This window comes from Gymnoscopelus microlampas (genome assembly GCF_963454915.1).
Source record: "Gymnoscopelus microlampas genome assembly, chromosome: 11".
In the NCBI taxonomy this organism is placed as follows: Eukaryota; Metazoa; Chordata; class Actinopteri; order Myctophiformes; family Myctophidae; genus Gymnoscopelus; species Gymnoscopelus microlampas.
In genome coordinates this window covers 19,172,625-19,193,561 of record NC_139948.1, presented here as the reverse complement: position 1 = coordinate 19,193,561, position 20,937 = coordinate 19,172,625, and the positions used below count along the sequence as shown (strand labels likewise).

Below are 20,937 nucleotides of genomic sequence, written 5' to 3'. Positions count from 1 at the left end.
ATAGCATCTCTCTGCTGGGGAAACCTCCCCGTGGTGTCCTCTGGAGGCGGAGAGACACACTCTATAGGCCTGTGTGTGAACAAACACCAGTGGTGGAAAAAGTTTTACTTAAGTAAAAGTATCAATTCTGCAATGTAGAAATGCTCTGTTGCAAGTAAAAGTCCGGTAATCAAAATTTACTTGAGTAAAAGTACTTAAGTATTGGTGTCAAAATGTACTTAATGTACCAAACGTAGAAAGTACTCATTTATGCAGAATGTCTCATTTCACAAGTCCAAAATAGATAAACATATTTTGAAAATAACAGATCTACAAGCTCACAATGCATCGCAGCAACATGCAAATGTATATAGGGCTGAACTTGTGGTTAATGTATGTTTCGTAATAATCAAAATCTACAAAGTAACTAGTAACTAAAGTTTTCAAATAATTGTAGTGGAGTAAAAGTACAATATTCGCCTCTGAGATGTAGTGGAGTAGAAGTAAAAGTACTGAGTAAAGTAAAAAAAATACCTCAAAATTGTACTTAAGTACAGTACTTTGTAAATGTACTCAGTTACTTTACACCTCTGCTGTGAGTTCTGTGTGTGCAGAAACAAACACTGAAATAAAATAATTCACATATAATGTCTATTTTATGGTCCGTATATACGACAGTGTCGCTCGCCAAAAAGAACAGATCAACATGCGAGCTTTGTAGAGTATATATATTGGTTATTTTCTGCACATCTACACAAACGTTTAAATTTCAAATATAAAGTGCTTACCCTATTGCCACGGATGTTACAATTATGTACGGGACCACAAAAGTACCCGTATCTTCCGTATTGTTCAATAAAAAGCATTTGAATCCGATTGGTGGCCATTTTCTCATAGAGTTATAATGTATCAAAGTGCAGTACACCTCCCAACCGATAGGGTCACGTGTTTGAAAGCACAAGGCAACAATACCAATAAAATGGCCACCGATTGGATTAAAATCCTTTTTATTGAACAATACGGAAGATACGGGTACTTGTGTGGGCCCATACATAATTGTAACATTTGTGGCCATAGGATAAGGACTTTATATTTGAAATTTGAACGTTTATGTAGATGTGCGAGTCGTAAATGGAGAAAGTGCAAACACCAGGTTGAAGTTCATCCATGACTGTCATGATATGACAGTCATGTTTCAGGGCTAGTCCCCGCCTTGCTTCCAGGACAACATGAATCAAACCAATGCGAACGCACTAACATTTAACCCAGGTTGCCGCCCCCTTCAGTCGCTTCTCTCTGTATGTGATTGACTGCAACAGATGCTAATATTGCAATAGCTTGTCCTTTGTGAACTTGGGACAATATCTAAAGGGTGAGTAGGATATTTTGTGTATATATGTATATTTGTTAAAATAATGATTGTGATTTTTTTTTTATTCCCTCAGAGGGTACAGTACAGCAGAAGAACACCGTGTTATTATTCGTGCATTTCCGCAACGGGAGTGCAGTGTAGCTGCCTCCTGTCACGTTCACATCTATCTGCTCACATTACATATTGGTCTCTCTGTGTTGTGGCTAATGCGCTTCACCTCATGCATCATTAACACACGAGTATATGGTGTATGCCATCGTAATCGACATCCACATTATTAATACTGCATGGATGGTTTGTATGCTGATGAGCTGTTCGCCGTTGACATATCATCGGAGGATACAGGAAAGGTGGGCACTAGGGACATCTGGGCACCTCCATGTAAAATTGGCCATTTTGTCCAAAATTAAAAAAATATATATATACAGTGTAGATAAATGGTCTTAAGTAATGTAAAGTACACATGAGGTGAACATGCACGATACATCATTATCAGACTTAATTTTATCCTTTAACTTCTTGTTTATGCCCCAAAATGACTGGATACAGGTTTTGCAGTTATATGTAGCAATGTTCTAATCATGTATACTTTACTTTACATTAAAAATCAAAATATTACATTTTTTTACATTTTGAAAAAAAAAAAGACAAATTAGCTAATTTAACACTGAGGTGCCCACTCTGCCTTGGTGCCCACCTATCCTGTTACCTCCTCAAATCTTTAGATGGGGGGGAGGGGTGGGGCATACAAAGCTTGGCTTTCATAGCCAACCTAGCCAGGTGTATGTATGGCAACTCAAGAGGTCCTCTGTCTGTTTTTTTTTATACCAGACCCTTACCTCAGAAAACGGAAATAAATATTCTGTTTGGCCAAGATGACGTGTATGGAGAGGATATAGAGCACTATTTAGGTACTATTACAGGGTGGTACATTTTAGACCGGTTGTGTCACTTACTGCAGACTGCCAAACTTCACAGCAAGTACACATAAACCATCCCTTTTCAGTAGTGAGTGTTTGATACAGTGAATCAACCAGCAGCACTATTATTTAAACCGTATATGATATCATCTATGTAATCAGTAGGATCCCTCTGCATCCAAATGACAGGCCAGCTCACACAACCATGGGCCGAGCTGAACTGTGCATGTCATAACAGAGCCTGTGAAGGAATGGCATCGTTATTCAATATGGGAAACCGTGGGAATCATTTGTCATACCGCACTCACTAATGACATCAACATTACACCGAAATGGCTTGCTGTGATGTCACACTGTTGCAATTCAGGTAAACAGAAGGAGAGCTAACGAGAGATCTGTGACAAAACAGGGAAGCGTTTTCCCTCCTCTTGTTGTCTTTTATTCCTAATCATGTCTCAACTTCACATAGAGAGAGCATGTCGTTGGGGCATGTTGAGAAATGCCAAACTGTGAATGGCTAAATCAAGTTGATGCAACTCGTCTTCCACTTCCTGTTCTGTGCCCTCTCTCCATCGTTCTGTCACACCATCCTGCCCTTGACTTTGCAGGAGGTTGCATCACATGGCACCGTTGGATATTCAAAAATAGCAGATGTGCAAGCTCACAGCGCATCACTTTGTGCAGCGCTGCGAGCTTATATATCTGCTATTTTTTGAACATTTTTGAAAAATCTTAAAAGTGTGAGAACTACTGATTTAGAAGACATTTGTAGAATCAGCCTCAGGTCTTAATGGGTTAAAGGAAGTATTGTATTAAATAGAGTGTCTCCCTTAACAATGTATCAGTTCCAGTAGCTCCCCACTGCTACCCATGTGCCTCTGATGTAAGAACAATGTCAAGACTGATAAGGAAACTTGTCATATACTGTACAGTATGTGTTTTTCCTTGGGATTAATCTCTGTCTCTCTCTCTCTCTCTCTCTCTCTCTCTCTGTCTCTCTGTCTCTCTGTCTCTCTCTCTGCCTCACTCTCACACAAAGAGTCTACTTTAAATGAATACTCATTAGTTGGAAGTGGCACCAAATTATGTATGTGACTGGCATTTGTGTGCATGTGTTAGCAGTGAGCATATATATCAAGTGTGTAGCCTCATGGGACAGTTCCCAGGAAAAGGCATTGGTCGCCTCGGCGCCTCATATTCCACTAAGTGCAGTAACCGCACATAAGTACGTGCGAGTGCACACACAGACACAGACACAGTACTATATATTGTATATGTATATATGTATATGTGTTAATGTACTTTCTTACTATCACTTAAAATCTGGTCTGATGTGGGCTGGTCTGCTTCTTGTATGAGTCCTACTGAAGGACATAATAGGATCTATACATTACATTTCTCTTTTCTACTTCCCTTATGAAATCTAAAATTACTCATCATTTTCTGGTGGAAGAGCTTGCACCTTTGGTGTGTTTCCAATGAAGGAGAAAGCTGAGCATATTGACTTAACCATCCATGTAAGCCACTACCTAAACACCCAAATATTAGTCTGGATCATGTATGCAGTATCATAACCTAACCTAATAGGGTTTTTACTGATTAATTGTTTACACAATAGTTTCTGGAACTGCCAGTGTTGAGTCATGTGGGGAGAGTATCATGTGTCAGCCTGATTTGGCATTTAGATAGAATTCCTATTCATATCAATGCATGACTGAAAGCAAAACGATGAGCTCCGATTCCTAGATCGTCCGTGTAGCCCCTGGTAAAGATGGAGGGCTCAAAGTCAAACTGACCATCACATATGTAACAAAACATCCTGTGTCTCTTGGTCATGACTATGATCATGTAGAGAGGTGTTAATGAACAACAGCCAGGAAAGAAAAGCAGAAGTTTCATTTTTCACACACTATATTCTGGTAGAATCTCACTTTGAGGGGCGTCCGCTGGCCTAGCGGTCCAGGCGCATACCACATACGCTGGTAATCCTGCTGGTGTCGTGGGTTCGACTACCGATCCCGACGACCTTTGCTGTGTGTCACCCCCCCATCTTTCTCCCCGTTTCCTGTCAGCCTAATGTCCTGTCAAATAAAGGCATAAAAGCCCCCAAAAATATATTTTATTAAAAATAAAAATAAATAATCTCACTTTGACATTTGTTAAAATGTAAAGTGCGTTACAAATAAAAAATATTATTATATAATGTATAGAGAGAGAGAGATTGGTTTTATTTATTGTTTTGCTGGGAAATTAAGTGCAATCAACTTAATCAAGAATGACAATATTCTCACACCTGTGTTTACCAGCACCAAAATGCCGCTGGCTCGCAGCCTGTCCATCACCTCCTTGTCAGGAATGGAGGAATGGGACGAGGAGTTCGACCTGGAGGATGCTGTTCTCTTTGAGATTGCCTGGGAGGTCGCCAACAAAGGCAAGCGTGTGGATGTGCATGTGTGGAACTGTGGATAGGTGCATGCTTAAATGGTGCATGCTCAAACGCTTTTGATTTCAAGGACCCCCATAACACTCTCAGAGTTACAGACATGCAAGGGTCCATTTGGAACCCTGAATGTCCCTGAACCTCACTTTCTTTTTTTCTATACTTTTTATCCCACAATTTTGTAACCTATTATGTATTTTTTTTAACCCAGTGCCAATTGACTATGTAAACCAGGGCGCTACTCTCCCTCTGCCAGCCTAGTGAGAGTCCAGAGCTGAGCCCATGCCTCCTTCAATGCATGAGGAGCTAGCAAGCCACTTCTTATCATCTGACAGGGGGGAGTTTCCCCGGTTGGACGTAGCGTGGAAGGAACACATTATTCCAACCAGTTCCTTTCCCCTCCATGAACCCCACTTTGAGTACCATTGTCTTAGTGTGTGTAATTTACATATCAGCATGTACAAGCACACATATTGTATGCCGCTTGGTGCCTTATGTGCATTTATATGCTCATTCTTCTTTTTTGGAATTATTTTGGAGCACTTCTTTGCCTTTTTATTTACACACTTGACTCATTCTTAACCCATTAAAACCGGGAAAGCATCTGTGTCATTTTAGATTCTTGCGATATACAAGCTCACAGCGCTGCAAGCTTGTACATCTGCTATTTTTGATCATTTTTTGAAAATGTTTGAAAGTGTGAGCTATTGATTTAGAAGGCATTTGTGGAATCGCCCACACGTTTTAATGGGTTAAGGAGATGTCCTTATCTTGGTTGTATTTGTGTTTGCATGTATACTGCATGTGTACAGTCGGAGGGATCTACACTGTTATCCAGACCAAAGCCCGTTTGACAGCAGAGGAATGGGGGGAGAACTACTTCCTGGTGGGCCCCTACGTGGAGAGCAACGTGCGCACCCAGGTGGAGCTGATTGAGCCCACCAACCCGGTCCTCAAGAGAACCATCGACAAGATGAACTCCAATGGGTGTAAGGTACTACCATACGAATATACGGCATCAATTCACGTTCTATCTAGAGAGCTTTTTTTTCTTTTCTGAAATAGCAAAAATATCCGATATACAAGGCCAAGCTCACAATGAGCGGCTATTTTCATTTTTCTTTTTTAATAACGGTACCTACCCCTTCAGGGCTGGTTCTGAATATAATGGTAAAAGTAAACAAGTACACATCACAGAACCTCACGGGTTATGGAACGTTTCAGGTTATAGAAGGTTCTGGGTTACCCTTCATAGTCGAAAAGGTCCATCGGTCTGTCATGGCTGTAATCTGTGTGGCATTTCCCCTCAAAGGTTAGAGGTTATACCAGTATCACAGGCACACACACACACCAGAAATAGATGCATGCGTTTGTGTGCCGATAACCTTTCCATGCTTTATGTGTGATTGCCATGTGACCATGGGAGCACCCCACATGCCATGTGACTTTGGGAGCACCCTAGACTTTTGGGTCAAGGCTACGCAGGGTGGCCCTAGTTCTTGTAGGAGTATTAGAACTACAGTACTATCTTAAAGGGACAATGGTTTTATGATCACGTCTTAAACCCTTAACTATACCTTTGAACATGCCTTAACAGTTAAAGCTGCACTATGTAACTTTCCTGTTCTACCCCGGATTCGAATCCGGATCCCCTGCACAACTTAAGTGCTGACATTTTTACCACTGAGCTGCCTGCTTGCTCTGGGGAGAAAGTGTGTCAAACCAGAAACAGGATTGTATAAGTTAAATTGTGTTAACATCCTCTACCATACAGATTGGACAAAAATAGTTCACAAAGTTACATAATAAGGCATGGTTTGGAATATATGGTACTATTTGACCTCAAACAATAGAATAACAAAATGGTACAAAACATCTGTAAAAATGTGTTAATTTGTATTATTTATATTACGCTGATGCTTGTCAGCTTAAATCCCTTCAACACAGCTTATCAAGATTGACCAACACAGCAAGTCTTTACGCCATCTTGAAAGTGGTTAAAAGCAAGTGCACCCATTTACTCTCTCCCTCCTCCTCAGGTGTATTTTGGGCGTTGGCTTATTGAGGGCAGTCCCTATGTGGTGCTGATTGACGTGGCCTTCACGGCCTGGTCTCTGGACAAGTGGAAGGCTGAGCTGTGGGAGAACACTGGCATCGGCGTGCCATGGTTCGACCGTGAAGCCAACGACTGTGTGCTGTTTGGATTCCTGACAGCCTGGCTGCTTGGAGAGGTCAGTAGATGCTCATGTCACAATTATTACAAACTTGCCCAATCGCAATTATTTGTAATAATAGCAATATTATTTGCATAATCGTCATCATTTCCATGTTTTTTGTATAAAGTATATAAATGATAAAATTCTGTTATTTGTTAGTTTTCATATCTTCCCTGTGCAATTTTTGTTTACAAAGCCAAACAGAAAGTGTGCGTGCATGCGTGTGGATTGATTGTCAAAAAAATAAAACGATAAAGCTTGAGAGAGCTTATTTCTATAGTGGTCCACAGTGTGTGTATGTGTTGTACTTTGACGTACAGTCTCGACATGCTCTCTGCTGTGTTCCAGTATGCATCCCAGTGTGAGGAGCCTCCCCACATTCTGGCCCATTTCCATGAGTGGCTGGCGGGCCTGGGTCTGATGCTGTGTCGACAGAGGAAGCTGCCTGTGGCCACCATCTTCACAACGCACGCCACCCTGCTCGGGCGCTACCTGTGTGCTGGCAATGTGGACTTCTACAACAACCTGGACGAGGTAGGTGGGGAGACAGTAATGTCCACTCAGATCAGATGCCTTAATTGGCTTTAACTTGAGATGGCTTTATTGTGGATGAATTGAAAGCAAACAAGACAATAAATCCACAGCACAGGACCTGAAAACAGTGTAACAGAGATTCATTCCCTGCAAATATGCAATTCATTTCATTTCCAACAGGAAGGCAGAAATTCAGTGAGTAAATGATCCAACACGGCATTATAATAAATATGTTCTGCATCCACCTTTGCAATGTTTATGACTTCCCTACTTATGCATCCACATCCACATATTATTATAATAATAAAGACTAGTCCATATACCCATAATGTCCACCCATTGTCCATCCGGGCTAAAGGACAGCAACCACGACGACTACAGATCCCATAGTCTGCGAGGACCATTCACAAAAACGGTAATGAACAGCTTAAATTTGGGAAAAGTGAAATTAAGTTGCCGGAGGCAGTTAAAAACACAGGGCAGATATAGAAGAAAAAAAGTAGATACAGCTAAGGGAGCTACAAAATACTAACGGTGCGTTTACACATGCCCCAAGCGGTGCATGTTCTTTTTATTTTTTCACGCTCCCCTATCATTTTCTATGAAGCAGGTGAAATTGTTCTCGGGAACAATTTCAAGATCTCGGGAATGCAGAGCACAAACATACTAGTGTACATAACGGGAACAGCCAGACTGAAATGTGTGGGGACAAACAAATCGTGGCCACCAGGTCTTGCCTGTGTTGATCGGGAGGGGGTTACTGTCATTCGACCTCACGAAGCTCTCTACCAGGGCATTGTGTTCGTCTGTGCAGCTGACAATGACATCTGAGAACTTCTGTAGGTGATCCGTTTCAGAGTTGAAGTGAAGTTGGAGGTGTAAATGGAGTGCGTTTAAAATGTCAACATTTAGATTGTGGAATGGCCAGCTTAAGAAGATTAACATCCAAATGACACCTACTGGTCCCTTAAGAGTCTAAGGGTCCTATTTTCTGCCCGGCGCAAAGGAACTGTCACTGCTACTTTCGCACAAGTCATTTTTAGACCCAGTGCCCACTATGTCTTAATACATCCACTGCGTTGATCTAACTTGTCAAATTGGCATGGACGCACCCCTGACGCAAGGGTTTTCCCTTGCCTGATTAAGGGTCTAAGGCTTTGACCTAGAGTTCAAGTGGCCAAGCCCTACTTTATACTTATGATGAAGTAGCATATCTACAAGCTCACAAGGCGTGATGATGCATTGAGAGCTTTATAGATCTTTTTCAATTGTAAAAAAAAATCTATATGTGAAAGCCTCTGAACATCATGTCTGAAAATCTACTTTAAAGTGGTCTCCATACTGATCAGAGGAATACTTCACGAGAAGCTTGGCCAACACGCAAAGCCGATGGGTAGGGTTGGCCAATGAAGTCCGGATGTTATGTTTGTGACACCGTCCGTCCGATGTGACAAAGTTGATTCTGATTCTGTTAAATGTCTTGTTCTTATCCCCAGTTCAACGTGGACAAGGAAGCAGGCGACAGACAGATCTACCACCGTTACTGTATAGAGCGATCAGCCGCGCGCTGCGCTCACGTCTTCACCACTGTGTCGCAGATCACAGCCATCGAGGCAGAATACCTGCTAAAAAGGAAACCAGGTGTGTGTGTGTGTGTGTGTGTCCACTTGTATTGGAATGAACCATAGAATTAAAAATTATAGAGAGGTCATCGCTCTATAATCTATCACGTTCATTTGGGCTTTGATTTGAATGAAAACTCATGCAGGGGTTCAATGAGTTCGGGTTTCAGCATTCTGCTCCCAAGGTTGAGGTCAAAGGTCAAGGTCATTGTCACCATAGTAGACGGGAGCACTTGTATTAATAGAAGTCTCTAGTCTGGGCTGTGGCACTCGAGACCTTTAGTCTATGTTCAGGGAAGGACAGCTTGAATTACAGGACCAGCCAGTGGGACTCCTCTTCACTGTTGAAGTGTCATAGACCAGTGGTTATCAAACTTTAATTTGGTGTGCATGATTAGGCTATGGACCCCCATAACTGAACTGTAAAGTTCCATTTGTCCAACCTCTGTCATAGAGACCAGTAGCTACTGTACCAAAAGGTAAAAAATCTAACACTGACATGGTTTTCCTTCTCATCACACAGACATTATCACTCCAAACGGGTTGAATGTGAAGAAGTTCTCAGCCATGCACGAGTTCCAGAATCTCCACGCTCAAAGCAAGAGCCGCATCCAGGAGTTTGTTAGGGGACACTTCTATGGGTATGTGTCTCTCTCTCTCTCACACACACACACACACACACACACACACACACACACACACACACACACACACACACACACACACACACACACACACACACACACACCTCTGTCTCCATTTCTCTCACTCTCTCTCCATTTCTCTCTCTCCTAATATTGCACAAGCAATCCAGACATTCCTACCACTCATAGCACATTCAAGGAATGTTGATGACATAAGGGCCACAACTAACAATTCTGGTTATTCAATTAATCTATGAAGTTAATTTAGACCATAAAATGTAAAATAAAATACAAAACAATGTTAAATGCTCATCACTGGGCGGCAGTGGCTCAGGGGGTAGAGTGGCCGGGCAGAGTGAACTGGAAACCGCAAGGTTCCCAGTTCGATCCCGGGCTGGGGGGCTCCCCCAGAGTTAATGTCGAAGTGTCCTTGAGCAAGACGCTGAACCCCTAATTGCTCCCGATGAACAGGCTGGTGCCTTGCATGGTTACCTCCGCCATCGGTGTATGAATGTGTGAGTGAATGGGTGAATGTAATGCACAATCTATGTAAAGTGCTTTGGATAAAAGCGCTATATAAATGCACCATTTACCATTTCTTTTACCATCACTATATGTACATTATGAACAGGTTATCATTCAAGTTTGTAGTGAATATTTATTACCATTAGCACCACAGTGGATGTGTTTTGTGATTTATTTAATTTTCTGGTCATGATAATTGTAAAGTTTTTTGTAATTTTTATGTTGTATTTTAATAGCCACAGACTTTGTGGACAAAATTAAAATGTTTACTGGTCCATATGTTGTGGCTAAATTACGTATAAATGTTTCCTTTTCCGACAGACACTTAGACTTTAACCTGGACAAGTGTGTGTTCCTGTTCATTGCTGGAAGATATGAATTCTCTAATAAAGGAGCCGACCTCTTCCTGGAGTCTTTAGCCAGACTCAACTATCTGCTGAGAGTAAGTGTGTGTGCGTGCGTGTGCGTGTGCGTGTGTGTGTGTGTGTGTGTGTGTGTGTGTGTGTGTGTGTGTGCCTTTGCATTGAACCGTAACCCTGATACCCACCTGCATGTCACAGGTCAACCACAGTGATGTGACTGTCATTGCGTTCTTCATCATGCCAGCCAGGACAAACAACTTCAACGTGGAGACCTTGAAAGGCCAAGCAGTCAGGAAGCAGCTATGGTACGACTACCCTGATACAGTAAATACTGTAGGAGGGCTGGGCAATTAACCGAAAGTATATCGGAACAGATAATTAGAACCAATAACCGACTTAATCTGCATTAAGTTGCAGGAAATTGTTTGCCATCCATTCCTTGATGGAGGTTAATAGAATAATCAAAAAGCAGGTTTTTCTTTTTCTTTTTATACATTTATCAACAAATTTACACAAAAAATGTTGACTCAGTTTTTATAATCGACTAAATCGATTAGTCTGATTAACCATCTAACCCTGTGTTATACTTTGTTGTACAATGGGGCGTACAGAAGTAGTGACAATAGCCAAGCTCACAATGTGTTGCATCAATCTGCTATTTTCACACACACAAAACTAAAAGAAACGTTCATTAATCCTAAAGGAATTGAAGTCATATCGCCCAGCCCTATACTGTAGGCAAATATATGAGCTCTAGTTTGTATTTTTGTGATGTTTCTCTGTGTTGTTATTGGATTGTGTTTTGTTTTTCATTGACAGGGATACGGCTCAGACCGTTAAGGAACGCTTTGGAAAGAAACTTTACGAGTCTCTGCTAGTGTAAGTAGACTGCAGTTTTCTCTCTAAAGACAACATAAATTAAAATGTATTTAATAATGGAACTGTAATAACATTTAAAAAGAGTGGATGACGCCCAGCAATTTCTCAAAAAGGGTCAACTTTACTAATATAACATTTCTAGACTGTGGTCTTCTAGGTGCAAAATTGTGATTTATGGATTGTCTTTTACCACTTGAGCACTAGGGTCCCTACTCTGGGGGGGAACATTCATAAAAAAAAGAGCATCAAATGAATATACACCTTAACAAGCGGTATTGTGTGGAACTAGTTGCTCCATGATTTTGGTGTGTTGAACTTAAACAGGACCGCAATACTCGTTTTGGAAGCCACTGACTGCCTCACAAATACACAATAGCTATTAAAAATATAAACAGCTTAAACTGCACGTGTTTCTATCCATGCTCATGGGGGCCTTTGTGGTACACGCCTTAACCACTCGGCTATCGGTGCCCTCATTCAAAATATTTGTGAGGACAAATTACCAAAAATATATTGGAAGATCTGATGAAGGCTATAATTTTGCTGTTCTAATTTTGTGCGGGCCCCCCCCCCTCCCCCCTTCTTAGCGGGCAGCTACCAGATGTGTCAAAGATACTGGACAAGGAGGATTTCACCATAATGAAGCGTGCCATCTTTGCGACCCAGAGGACGTGTCAGCCTCCCATTTGTACCCATAACATGCTGGAGGACAGCTCTGACCCCATTCTTAATTGCGTCCGTCGCATCGGCCTTTTCAACAGCTCTGCGGACCGAGTCAAGGTACATCATAAATGTTATGTCATAAATTGTAAAAAAAACATTGTTACCAGGACGACCCGATAGCTGAGTGGTTAAGGTGCATACCACATGGGCTTTAATGCCATGGTGGCAAGTCCCCGGTTTGATTGGAAATGTTCTAGTGCATGGGAGTATCACTGCAGTGAATCAAATGTGTTTAAAGAAAATCTACTGCAATAATTGTTGTGTAATGTGATATACACACAGTAGTTCTGCTATTTGATACTTCTGTTTTCATCCATTAGATTATCTTCCACCCAGAGTTTCTGTCATCCACCTCTCCTCTTCTTCCAATGGATTATGAGGAGTTTGTAAGAGGCTGCCATCTTGGCGTCTTCCCTTCTTACTATGAGCCCTGGGGATACACTCCAGGTACTGTATGAGTCATACTTTGTATAAATGAGCCAAAGTTATTTGTGACACTGATCTGGAAAAGTGCTACACACTATATTGTAAATAAGGACAAAATCACTAAGAATTCGATCGACAGCCAGTCAAAGAGGTCAAGATGGGTGTGATGTGAGAAGCTTGGCAGCAGCGTTCTAGGCCTGTAGATGGTCCACGGATGACCTACTGAGGAAAGTAAAAAGGGAATTGTACTAGTCCAGGCCAGACGAAATAAAAGCATGAACACACAGCAGACCTGAGATCAGCAATGTTTCTCAATTGAGAAACAAAACAAAAAAACAAGAACAGGTCAAAAATAACTCCTAGGTTTCTAAGGATAGACCATAAAGCAAAGGAATGGTCAGACATGACCTTTGGAACCTTACTGTCAGGAGCTATAATAACCACCTTGGCTTTGTCCTTGATGGAGGTTCAGCAAACGACACACAGTGTGTTTATGTTTCATGTGTCTGTTGATGGAGCCCATTGAAACACTGAAGACAGGCCTGTCTCTGTTTCCCTCTCAGCTGAGTGCACAGTCATGGGAATCCCATCAATCTCCACTAACCTGTCTGGTTTTGGCTGCTTCATGGAGGAGCACATAGCAGACCCTTCAGCATACGGTTTGTTCCTTTTATGTACTGTAGTGATTCTCAGACAGCGGACCAGAACATTTGTAAACATGTCTTTTCATATTCTGCATGCCGTACATCTATGGGAATTAATACATTATTGTCATTTCCTCTTCTCGGATGCTGTTTTCACACTGCAGGAATTTACATACTGGATCGAAGGTACCGGGGGGTTGATGAATCTTGCAACCAGCTCACTTCCTTCCTGTTCCAGTTCTGCAAGCAGAGTCGACGCCAGCGGATCATCCAGAGGAACCGCACAGAACGTCTGAGCGACCTCCTGGACTGGAGATACCTAGGCAGGGTGCGGGAGCAATCTCAGCCAAACAGAACAATCCGCTCGCTCGTTAGGCCTGTCACAAGTGTGACATGATCACCTCATCGCAATTATTTTGAGATAATCGCAATTATTTTTGCACACTCGTCAGAATCCTTTCTATTCACCTGTGTAAATTAATCTGTTGAAAATGTTCACATTTTCAAAAATAGTGGAAATAGCAGAGCATGTAGATCGGCCATTTCCACTCTATTTTGGCCATAGTACATTATTTATTTTGATTATTGGTACCAGTCATTGTCAGTCATTTCTTTTGTATATTTAAGTTGTCATATCTGCCTTGAGCAATCTTTGTTTAAACAGCCCGAAAGGAAAACGGAAGTGTTTTTTTTTTTTGTTCCGATGTTCAACGCCCAAAACACAAACCAAGTTAATCACAATAATTTGATGATGATGATGATTAATTGTAAAGTAAAATGTTATGATTTTGACAGCCCTATCGCTAGTTTAACAGGACCTACGTACCTTAACCTGACTTCTGTTGTTTTCTCTCTCTGTGTTGATTCACTCTAGTATTACATATGTGCCCGTCATATGGCGCTTGCTAAGGCCTTCCCTGACACCTACATATATGAACCTCATGAACCCACCTCGGTAAGTTGACTTGAACAGGCAGCCATGGTATTTTTGCTCTATAACCTTGAAAAATTAGTTTTCATTGTGATACTGATAAATAGGAACTTAAAGTATACTCTGTTAGTTCCATTGATCTGAGCTGAAACAAAATCGATTGATTGATCATTAAAACTAGAAAGGTGTGCTCCTCCTTGATCACATAACCTCAGAGATAATGTGTACAATTGTGTGTATAATTTATGTGAGTTTTGGACAAAATCTATAGGAGTAGTAGCAAAATCTGTAGGAGTAGTAGCAGAAAATGTTATCAAGCACAAACAGCCTTCCCCCTGGCGAAGACAATGAACATGGTCTGAAAATGCATGCCATCTGGCTTCCATGTTAAGTGGTCAGATTGGTGGCCCGCCAACACTTTCGAGATTTTCAAGTGGGCCCTGATCCAAAAAGGTTTGGGATTGAGAACCACTGATGCAGATATACACACTATCCTCTCTCTTAGGAGTACAGTTCCAACCCCCTCCTGTGGTTCTGACATCATTTTGCCTCTGTTCCCCAGGCCTCTGGCTTCCGTTACCCACGCCCAGCCTCCGTGCCGCCGTCTCCGGCTCTCTCCCGCCATTCCTCGCCCCACCACAGCGAGGCCGAGGACAACGATGACGAGGACGAGCGCTACGACGAGGACCTGGAGGCGGAGAAGGACCGCCAGAACATCCGCCAGCCGTATGCACTGCCAGGGAAAAGCAAGCTCTACGCCGTCCCCGGGGCCAATGGGAGTGGAGATGGAGAAGATGACCTCGGCGAGAACTGATACAGATGCATGGCAACACACACAAACACAGACACACACACACACACACACACACACACACACACACAAACACCACCGCTGAACTCACTAGTGATACTTTCCTATCGCAATCCTTGCAGCCATCCTTATACGGACATGAAGATGTTGTATTGGCTTGCTGTGAAAACCACATTACCCTCAGTGTCTTCCTAGGCTAGTCTGCAATCGCCTCAGTATTTTTCAGATGTCTGTTGATTGAATGTGCCGTGGAATCGCCACACCAGCAGTTGTGCCAGTGGCTTTATTTGATGGAACAATTTAAGTGGCTAGAAAGGGCTAAATGAAAGCTCAGCAGGTGAACACGTCATAGCTGTATTTTGTAGCGTTCTGCTAACACTGGATTTACAAACTATTGGATCTTTAACCAAGGCTTTCATGGTAGCTTGAAAGGAAGGCAAAAGAGGGACAATTTAAGCCAAATCTATATCACACAACGGTGTTACTTGCCAAAAATGATAGAATTAGCTAAGAGATTTCAGCGAGTTACACCATTTTTGTGGCAAAGTATACATGTAGGCCTCCTTTTTACCAGCTTGACATCGTTGCCATAAGTTGAAGGAAGATTACTACGGCCAGTGTCCTGATAGAAATTAACTGTGTAAACACTGATTTAACCATAGAGAGAGCACTAATGTAACTAATTTATCATGCTCAAACAGACGATCGTTCGACATACTGTTTTTAACTCAATTGCCCACCTGGTGATAGCACTTATTTCGTCTTCTCTGAAAGCAAGATGAAACACTCAACATTTCTTCAGAACATAAGGCTCTAAAGCTCATTGTTCTATTATTCTGAGATTAGAGTTTTTTTGCACATATATTTTTTTATTATAATTTTTCCGTTTCTTCGCCTTACTGTATCAGAGCCTTTGCGTGACAACTATCGGTCAGTAACCTCAACACTCCTCACAGTAAAATCACCAGTGGACCCAAAAAGGGACCCTTACGGGTCAATTTTTACACAATTAAATTAACACTGAGGATATTTCTGTGCTGGTTATCCGTGTGTGTTTGTGTGCGTGTGTGTGCGTGTGCGTGTATGTAGATGGTATTGCCAGTGTTTGTATGGGTATTTATATGTGTAAGGAATGTACTGTAAGGTGATGAAATGCTATACCGTCCACTCTAGAGAAAGGGGAGAAAAGGAACAAGCCCTGTGATAGCAGCCATGTTTTTACTGTAGGTGAGGGATGTAAGAGAAAAGGGACAGGCAGCCATTGCACGTCTATCTACTTGCCTGTCTGAGAAGAGAAAGATAATTTTACCAGGAGCAAACACACTCCCTGTATTTGTTACAATCTTGCACCAGTTGAAATATAATAAAGTCTATATACCTGTATGCTATGTGTGTTTAGGAATGACAAAACAGCCTCTTTATTCTTTGCGTAGATGTGTTTTATTGTAGAATCAGGGGTTTGTGGGTGTTGGACCCTGCAGATATGAGACCACAGCGATAGACTTCCTCCACATGTCTTAACATTTAGCAAAATATTTTTCATCTGAACCACATGAACCCTAGCATCCCTATTCTGGGCATGTCATAATAGAACATTAGGCGAAAATAGCAGATCTACATGCTCACAACATGTCGCGTTGTGAGCATGTAGATCGCCTATTTCCACTATTTGACGTACAACGAAATGTATAGGGCTTTAGTGGTTAAAAGTAACTTGCACCTTTTGTTTACTTCACAGTGGCACAAAGAGGCAACCCTTGTCAGTAACGTCTCACCATGTGTTGTGTATTTCCCTGAGTCTCCACCTCCTTCAACACAAGTAAACTCGACCCCCGTGCCCTTGGCACACTGAAAAGACAAGAGTGAGGAAAGTTAACGAAAGGCATGCCGTTGAGATGTACAAAGTTTGATTACACCATCAGTGAAAACAATGGCCAGAGATGAAAAATTCTACAAACATATCCTCATTGCTAACGTGCTATATACCAAACAACATTTAGCAAATTGATCTCTCAATTTAATCTCTGGGGAAATGTGTTTACATTTAAATTAATCCATGGACCCATTAGCTTATCATTGAAATATTTTTTGCATGTTTGTGATTACTGATGACCAGCGTACGACAAGCCTTAATGACTACAGGTTTCCAATGCAATGCATCATCACAGCTGATCAATCTTAAAATGAATGGAGCCTTCCATCGGATCAATGGGTATTAACCCCTTTGAACCTAGCTGTCGTCCCTGTTTTGAGCAAGTCATTGACTTACATGCGACACCGTCGTACAACTACGTATGAAAGGAGTTTGTGGGATGCATGGCAGGACCCACCTAATAAACTGTTCCAGAAGGAGTTATAAGTGGCACTGCCCGTCACGGCTCCCAGTTTGGCTGGGTTCCTCCTCACTGTGTGCACTGAGAAACCATTGGAGCCAGTAACCTCCACCTCCACCACATGGAAGTCACTTAACCTGGGGCGGGGGGAGAGATGTATTAGCCTAGTTTAAACCTAATTTATACCAATGGTTCTCAACAAAAAATATATATATAAATATAGGACCTCCAGTCTGATATGATTTTGTTGTATCCCTGGGACCCCAATCTACAATGTAAACTATTCAGTGTTAATTTAACTCAGAGTGTAGTCAGAAATCGGACCAAATATTTGTACACTCAGACTTACAGACCCGTAACTCCTCAAGGACCCATGGGGTCCCCGGACCCCACTTTGAAAACTTCTGATTTGTACTATTTAGAGATTCACTGAGACATATAAGAAATGTAAATGTTACAGTAGACTGAAGTCTACTGTAACAGTAGACTTCAGTCTTGAGTCGGACATAATAGTAAGTACATGAAAATCGTGACGACTTGACTTGGATGCGTCTCAAATGACTGAATGAATGAAAAAAAAACATCTCTGGGATATGAGTTGCTTCATGTGTGTTTCAGTGCAGTTCTTATTTGGAAACTCACGCTGTGTCAGAAACAATCTCTCCCTGAACGCCTGCAAAGCCAAGCGTTCCAGCTGCCATCGCCGCTGCTGCCATGGTATTAACATTGTTAGGGGCCAGAGGGCACAGCTCAGCCACCGAGCCACTGTACAAGACCCGCCTCCCCTCTCCCTCTGTCCAGTCAGAGAGCATGTCTCCTGTCAGCCGGAAGCATGAAGGATGTTTGGACATTCTTATGAACAAAGCCTGCAAAGTGATCATGAGAATGGAGAGAGTTGAATCATGACACAGGCATGTTATCACCACTGAAACTCATTCTGTTGACTTTTTCACAACGCCTGACCTCGGATCACTGACATGGTGCCTTAACTCAAACTCATGGTGACAAGTAAAAATTATTCACTGTTTTCAATAGCCTGGCTCAATTGGACTTAAAGGAAACTATCAGCATTTTATCAAATAATATATGTTTTTAGCCGGTTATCATTGTGCCATGAGATTAGAAAGCAAATCTTTATAAGTCGGCTCACTGGAACGAAAATACGACCACATTTGTTACTATGCCACTATCTATGTGGGTCAGAGAGCTGATGTACTGAAAAGTCGATGGACTGATTCACATCAGTCAGTTCTCCCCATGAAAACAGCATCCATGTGAGGATTTGGAGTCAGTTTCTGTAACTTTACAGTACTTAGCCCTTCTGCTGAGCGTCTGCCTCACTCTGTAGAGTACAACAGTGGTTATCAAACATTTTCATGTCAAGGACCCCCAAAATGATATGTATTTGGCCACCCAATTTAAAAGGTTTTGTGCCAGGGACCCCCATGGAATACCCTCAAGGACCCCTGGGGGTCCTCAGATCCCACTTTGAGAACCACTGCAGCCAGCACTGGGCAATGCGGGCAGCTGCCCACCCAATTGAGCCCTTGCCCCGCTGCTGGTCACTCAGGCAGCAAGTCATCTTCCCAACAACACCTCCAAACATGTCCACTGTTGGAGCATCACAAATTTCTGTTTAAAGCGGCTGTGATTAATCGCTCATTGCGTAAGAAAAGATGATGGGGAAGTGGGCAATTCACACCCTCAACAACGCCTCAGTAGCGTAAAAGGTTCTCCTAGCATTTGAGAGAGAACTACTATTAAATTATAGACATTTTCAAGTGCAAGCCTTTGTAATGAAAACCATACATTGATAATATTTGCATATTGCAGCCTATTTTATTCACGTTTCTTTTTCTTGTAGCCTATAACGGTGCAATAGCTACTATTTCTCAATAGACATATATATTTACTTGTGACCCATAAAATGGGTCCACAGCCCCAAAAATGAGTCCCGAACCATTGAAAAGGGAAACACTGCCCTATACAGTAACCTGCACTATGCAGAAACAGAACACACACTTTATACCTTCAGCGTCCCGCTGTCATTCAGCCTCTGGATGTCTTGGCCGCCCCACAATGCACCACTGGGGATGTAGAGAGTCCTGCCATGTTGCCTGGCAGCCTGCTGCAGCTTCTGGTTCAGTGTGGGATCAGAGAGGGCCGAGGGAGAACCCACCTGTGAGGAGAAACGCACAGTGTTTTTTGTGTTTTCTTTTAAATTAACCTGATACTTCATCATACTACAGCGTCACACAAAAGCACCAAAAGTAGCAGATCTTGAGATCTACAAGCTCGAAACTCAGCACGACGTGCTGAGCAGATCTGCTTCTTTTGCTGTTTTAGAATTTGAATCTTGAAAAGTAACAGTTTTGGACATAATGAGGTTTCCACCTGACAGAGACGATATTTACCCAAGTACTGTACTTAAGTACAATTCTGAGGTAGCCTACCTTTACTTTACGTTTTGCATTTTTGATACTTTATGCTCCTAATCACTACACCCCTGAGGCAAATATTGCACGTTTTACTCCACTACAATTATTTGAAAACTTTAGTTGCTGGTTACTTTGAGGATTTAGATTATTATTACTAAACAAACATTACCCACTTAGCCCTATTTTGTACTTGTGCTATTTGAAAACAGACAACCCTGAGATACACTACACTGTGGTATTGCTAAAGTACTTCTTCCACCACTGGTGTGTGGTAATCAAGTACCTACATGATAGGAAACAGTATGTGTTCAGATTGAAACTCAAACAGTGATGTCACTTTAAAGAGATGCATGTACACAATATCTGACCTTATGTCTCAGAAGAGGCGTTTCTTACCAAGAAATTAGCCTGAGAGAGGAACTGGAGCCCAAAATCCTTCACTATCTGAGGGTGACAAACCTCTACAATGACATCACATTTCCTGTAACACAAATACTTGTTAATTTTATGCTGAAAAACAAATATTGTTCAATTTTTTTGTGTGTGCTTGTGTGTGGGTGCATGCGTGCTTGCGTGGGTGGGTGCGTGCGTGCGTGCGTGCGTGTGTGTGTGTGTGTGTGTGTGTGTGTGTGTGTGTGTGTGTGTGTGTGTGTGTGTGTGTGTGTGTGTGTGTGTGTGTGTGTGTGTGTGTGTGTGTGTGTGCACCTGTCTGTAAAGGTCGCTAGGTCGCTCAGTATAAGGTCTTCTGGAACGCAACCCTTGAGTTTATTAGTATTTCTGTTCCAAACAAAGGCCAGTGACACACCTGCACCAGATCCTTCTTTTAGGATCCTCTCCACCAGGAACTGTCCTACAACACACACACACACACACACACACACACACACACACACACACACACACACACACACACACACACACACACACACATATTATATCAAGGAAAGCTATGGATAGAACATTGTGTGATAATTATTTAAAGAAGCGCAAATTAGAAAATTGATTGACAATTTCATTGATTATGTTATTAACTAGAATGATGGTGGTGGTGGAATATACATTCATCGCTAGCTGGCTGAGTACCTAGATGCCCATATCCTACGACTCCGATCCTTAGCGTAGAAGAACTGGAAGCCAT

The 20,937-nt window shown here is 42.0% G+C and overlaps 2 protein-coding genes across 2 annotated transcripts; one reads left to right on the top strand and one right to left on the bottom strand.

Moving 5' to 3' along the window:
• Window positions 1-1,244: 1,244 nt before the first annotated feature.
• gys1 (glycogen synthase 1 (muscle)) lies at window positions 1,245-16,438 on the top strand. The gene is made up of 16 exons (XM_084072395.1): window positions 1,245-1,351; window positions 4,578-4,702; window positions 5,524-5,705; window positions 6,751-6,942; window positions 7,276-7,461; window positions 8,958-9,102; window positions 9,607-9,724; window positions 10,574-10,694; window positions 10,813-10,919; window positions 11,434-11,493; window positions 12,081-12,273; window positions 12,537-12,663; window positions 13,206-13,301; window positions 13,451-13,614; window positions 14,161-14,241; window positions 14,780-16,438. The coding sequence occupies exons 2-16, from the start codon at window positions 4,585-4,587 to the stop codon at window positions 15,029-15,031; spliced, it is 2,142 nt and encodes a 713-aa protein (XP_083928521.1). The 5' UTR covers window positions 1,245-1,351; window positions 4,578-4,584; the 3' UTR covers window positions 15,032-16,438.
• A 400-nt stretch (window positions 16,439-16,838) lies between these two features.
• Window positions 16,839-20,937, bottom strand: aspdh (aspartate dehydrogenase domain containing; the record flags this gene model as incomplete). The annotated part of the gene is made up of 7 exons (XM_084071096.1): window positions 16,839-16,876; window positions 17,359-17,498; window positions 18,004-18,227; window positions 19,391-19,540; window positions 20,196-20,280; window positions 20,505-20,649; window positions 20,883-20,937. 7 exons carry the CDS (start codon window positions 20,935-20,937, stop codon window positions 16,839-16,841), a joined length of 837 nt encoding a protein of 278 aa, XP_083927222.1.

Excerpts from the sequence above, each read along its gene's own strand:
- gys1 (XM_084072395.1), top strand. The coding sequence starts at position 4,585 with ATGCCGCTGGCTCGCAGCCTGTCCATCACCTCCTTGTCAGGAATGGAG. Across the intron at positions 5,706-6,750 it reads TGAACTCCAATGGGTGTAAG|GTGTATTTTGGGCGTTGGCT; the intron begins GTACTACCATAC and ends CCTCCTCCTCAG. Across the intron at positions 13,302-13,450 it reads AGCAGACCCTTCAGCATACG|GAATTTACATACTGGATCGA; the intron begins GTTTGTTCCTTT and ends TTCACACTGCAG.